The 5,159-nt window shown below is 52.2% G+C and overlaps 1 protein-coding gene across 1 annotated transcript; it reads left to right on the plus strand.

Annotated features, from left to right (window-relative positions):
• Positions 1–321: 321 nt before the first annotated feature.
• Positions 322–3,693, plus strand: LOC308487214 (uncharacterized protein; the record flags this gene model as incomplete). Its single annotated transcript, XM_081025238.1, has 2 exons — positions 322–459; positions 1,210–3,693. 2 exons carry the CDS (start codon positions 322–324, stop codon positions 3,691–3,693), a joined length of 2,622 nt encoding a protein of 873 aa, XP_080881364.1.
• Positions 3,694–5,159: the final 1,466 nt, after the last annotated feature.

Here is a 5,159-nt window from a genome sequence, read left to right on the forward strand (position 1 = left end):
TCCAACACGAAAGCTTCCATCGAGCAAGTCCCAGTCCTACCTGCAGTAGAGGACGGGGCATAGGAGACACCTACTGTACACTTTTGAGTCTTAGGAAATTGCCATAGTTTGCACCCCATCCCCACTGCAGCACAGGATAGTGGGAGCACGACTGTGGGTCCAAGAGAAGGGAGTATGGCTAGGAAGGGGCCCTGTAGTTTCTTAAGCTTCTTTCCCAGCACAAGGGGCCACTTTCCCTCTGAAAAGGCCGTCTCCTGGTCTCCGTCCTCAACACTAAGCAAAATCGTGTTTCTTCCTTCAGGCTCACCTGTCTTTGCCAGAATGGCTCACCTCCTGAACAGCATACTGACCGTGATCAAGGTGTTTCAGAAATACGCCAAGGAGGATGGGGACTGCACCTTGCTGTGCAAAGAGGAGTTGAATCACCTACTCCTGGCTGAGTTTGGAAACATCCTCCGGGTAAGACGCAGAGACCCTGGGCCCCATGGAGTCAAGGGGGAGAGACTCTGACACCTGCATCCCGGGCTTGATGATTTTCGTTTTATTTGGTCATGCTCCACCCCGTAACCAAAAGAATTTCAGGTCGCTCCTCAGTAGTCCTCTCCCAGCACACACACACACACACACACACACACACACACACGTTTGTACAGGCGTGCTCACACACACACTCACCTCCTTGTAGCTGAGCTTGAACCGGAGGGAGTGTAACTTCAAACTGGAAAGTCATTTCTCAGAAGAAAATCTCGATTTACATCTTGATTTCTATATTTTCTGTGCCATCCGCACATCTTCTCATTCACTCAGTGAAGACTCGTAAAGCGCTTACCCCATTGCAGCCCTGTCCTAGCCTCTGGAGGTACAAACATAGATCAAACAGCCTCCCCTCCATCCAGAATCTCACAGTATAGTTGGAAAGAAGTAGGTAAACAAACAATTACAATATGGCACGTGATGGGATGGGCTAGCTTCCTCAAATGACTCAAATTATTAATGAAGCTGATTTTAAGTAAGTGTCATGGTCCCATTGGTCGAGCAAGAGAAGAGGCTCTGAGAACCAACTGATTGAAGCCTAGAACCTGAGCTATTTCAGATTAATGGTTTCTCAGCCAAAGAAGGCTCACCCAGACGAATGGACGGGCTGTGGACAGTGAAACACATTTTAGTATCCACAGGAGAGCATCTGATTTTGCTCTTTATTTCCCACAGAGACCAAATGACCCAGAGACTGTGGAAACCATCCTGAGCCTCTTGGATAAAGACAGAAACGGATATGTGGACTTTCAGGAATATCTCTTGTTGGTGTTCCAGCTGGCCCAAGCTTGCCAAGGTAAGCTAGATCGTGAGTCATGTGGAGGCAGAACCTCCGAGCAAGAGGAGCAGGAGGGAACTGAAGACCAGAAGTCTCCAGGAAATAAAGGCAGAGCACACAGGCAGAGGCAAGAAGAGCAGGAGGGAACTGGAGACCAGAAGTCTCCAGGAAATAAAGGCAGAGCACACAGGCAGAGGCAAGAGGAGCAGGAAGGAACTGAAGACCAGAAGTTTCCAGGAAATAAAGGCAGAGCACACAGGCAGAGGCAAGAAGAGCAGGAGGGAACTGAAGACCAGAAGTCTCCAGGAAATAAAGGCAGAGCACACAGGCAGAGGCATGAGGGAGAGAGGCAGGACTCCCACCGTAACCAGTCAGAGAGACAAAACAAGGACACCAGCCAGGACCAGTCTGAGACGCAAGGTCAGGACTCCCGCTCTGGTCAAAAGTTGAGTCACAACTCGAGCAGCGGCCAGCCTAAAAAATTAGGGTACATCTTTGCCTTGAGTCAGTGTGAGAAACAAGTTCAGGATGCTAGAAGACTTGGCGAGTCTCACTCCCAAACCAACCAACGGCAATCAGGCTCACATTATGGACAGTCTGGGAGGCTGGGTCAGGAATCAGGCTGTGGGCATAGAGAAGGGCAAGAACTGGACATTCAATATGGCCAGACAGACAGACAAGGCCAGAGTTCCCACTATGGAGAGACAGACAGACAAGGCCAGAGTTCACACTACGGTCAGACAGACAGACAAGGCCAGAGTTCCCACTACGGTCAGACAGACAGACAAGGCCAGAGTTCCCACTATGGCCAGACAGACAGACAAGGCCAGAGTTCCCGTTACGACCAGACAGACAGACAAGGCCAGAGTTCCCGTTATGACCAGACAGACAGACAAGGCCAGAGTCCCCTCTATGGCCAGACAGACAGACAAGGCCAGAGTTCCCACTACGGACAGACAGACAGACAAGGCCAGAGTTCCCGTTACGACCAGACAGACAGACAAGGCCAGAGTCCCCTCTATGGCCAGACAGACAGACAAGGCCAGAGTTCCCACTACGGACAGACAGACAGACAAGGCCAGAGTTCCCGTTACGACCAGACAGACAGACAAGGCCAGAGTTCCCGTTATGACCAGACAGACAGACAAGGCCAGAGTCCCCTCTATGGCCAGACAGACAGACAAGGCCCGAGTTCCCACTATGGACAGACAGACAGACAAGGCCAGAGTTCCCACTATGGACAGACAGACAGACAAGGCCAGAATTCCCGTTACGACCAGATAGACAGACAAGGCCAGAGTTCCCACTATGGACAGACAGACAGACAAGGCCAGAGTTCCCGTTACGACCAGGCAGACAGACAAGGCCAGAGTTCCCACTATGGACAGACAGACAGACAAGGCCAAAGTTCCCACTATGGACAGACAGACAGACAAGGCCAGAGTTCCCACTATGGACAGACAGACAGACAAGGCCAGAGTCCCCTCTATGGCCAGACAGACAGACAAGGCCAGAGTTCCCACTATGGCCAGACAGACAGACAAGGCCCGAGTTCCCACTATGGACAGACAGACAGACAAGGCCCGAGTTCCCACTACGGACAGACAGACAGACAAGGCGCAAGCTCTCAATCCAGTCAGTCGAAGCCTGGGGAAACTGGGCAGAACAGGTGCTTCCAAGGGCACGAGGGAACCAGCAGGGACTCCTGCGGTGGGCACTCAGGAAGGTCAGAGAGACCAAGTCAACAGACTGCAGGACCGGAAGGGAGCCGACGTCAGGGACAGAGACTTCAGTCGGGGGTAGGGCAGCACATCAGCCACCAGGCCTGGGAGCCCGAGGAGGACAGCCAGCACCACCAACACAAACTCGTAGCCCTAATCCAACAAGAACGGCCAGGGTGTCGCCAAGGGAATGACAGCAGCGAGCAGGGCAACAGACAGGCCCAGACTGGGCAGAGTCGTGGCCAAGGGCAGAGAGACCAGGTGGAAGACGAGCAGGGCCGCCAGAGCTGGGGCAGACACCAGCACGAGGGTCAGGACACTCCCCGTCAGACACAGGACAGGCAGAGCCACAAAGAGGACCCAAACTGCCAGCGACGACCCCGTGGGCAGACTCCTGAGAAAAAGGAGAGAGATCAAGGGGTCCTGGACCAACAATCCCAGGGGACCGAGCGAGGCTATGCTGACAGAGACAAAGCCCTGATGAAGGAGGATGGCCAGACTCGAGACTCGCAGAGAAGAGGCAGTAACCTGTGCTTCCATTCCACCCAGAGCGGTGAGAGGCCCCAGAGAAGAGAACAGGGTGGAAGTCACCCCAAGGCAGCCATCACCCCCAGCGCCTTCTATGCTTATCTACAAGAGCAGACGGAGTGTCAGCAGTAAGCTGCACCCACCAGGGCTAAGGCGACGCGAAACCGAAGAGGAAATCGACGTGTCACATTCATATTCACTGCTGTTTGGGAGATGGAAAGTATACGTCTTCCTTCTCTCCTCTACTCTCTATCGACTTGCTAGGATGCTTTTCAGGACTAGTATTCAGTTTTAGGGCATTTTAGTTCTTTGAGCAGCAATTCTAGGGTGTACTGGTTGGGTGAACTTTGAGTGGTAAATTGGGTGAACTAATCAGATCCCAATTTTGATGGGCTTGGGGATTTAAATCATTTCCTGGTTTGCCGCTCCGTGGAGACAGGACAGGGCTGGACCACTGAAAGATAGAGACTTCTCCAAAAAGTTCAGTAACGGGAAAGGCATTCTGAAAACACACATCACAGCCTGACGATCTGCTCTTACACACCTGCGCTTCCGTAAGCTTGGGTTCCTGTGGATGAAACACCAGGAACTGTAGGCCTCAAAGTCTACACTAAAATGAAACACAGTGAGAGGCCGGTGGGAGAGACACAGGCCACAGGGGGCATCTCTGATGCCCATAACCTCCTGCGCCCAGGCACCTCCCCCATCCCAGAGGGACCGTCCCCTGAGGTCCTGTCACCACAGCTGATTGGACTGATTTCAGCTCAACGCCTTCCTAGTTTCTGACCATATTAAATAAAGAAGCATATGCCATCTGTTTTCAGATTCCAGGGAGCCCAGACTGTCGCCCCACACGTAGCTCCTGGGGCCTGAAAACCCTTCACAAGCAAATCCATGAAATTGTGTTAAAATTCCCAATAAATGATTGGTGAGCAATGACTTCATGACTCTTTTCCTTCTTCACTGTGGGGCCGTGGGGGCTTCACTCGTGCGCCATTTTCCAAGAACAAGACCTCATTTCTCGACTTCTAAGGTCTCTTTGTTCTCTGAGTTCCTGGGCACTGAAAAAAATAAAACTCAATAGGAAACAAATAACAAGGAGTCAACATGACCTCTCTAAACGTCATGTTTAGCTCCTTCCCTCGCAGAGGAGTCAGATTTGACTTCTCCCCATCATTCACCTCCACGTTCAAACGGTCACTAAGTCTTGCCAACTCTGTACCCTCCATCCTCTTGACCATTTCTCCATTTCCCCTGCCTCAATCTCCCTTCCCTTCAGCGACTCCCAGCGACTTAAGAACAAAGTTCACACACCTTAGCAGGGCACACAGGCCCTTCCTTCGCCATGTCACCCGGACGACTACCCAGCCTAGTCTCAGGAAAGGCTCCTCCCAGGAGCATCCAATGCTCCAGCCACACCAAGGACTTGACATTGTCTTGGCATACCATGGTCTTTCATTAATTCACATCTTTGAATACACCATGGCATAGCCTGAAATACCTCCCCTCGCTTGTCTGCCTGGCAAAAACCTAGGCGTCCTCTGTGTCCCAACTAAACCGGCCCACCTCAGGGCGGCTTCCCGGAGGCTCAGCCCTCC

The sequence above is a fragment of the Rhinolophus hipposideros genome, assembly GCF_964194185.1.
Source record: "Rhinolophus hipposideros genome assembly, chromosome: 19".
NCBI lineage: Eukaryota > Metazoa > Chordata > Mammalia > Chiroptera > Rhinolophidae > Rhinolophus > Rhinolophus hipposideros.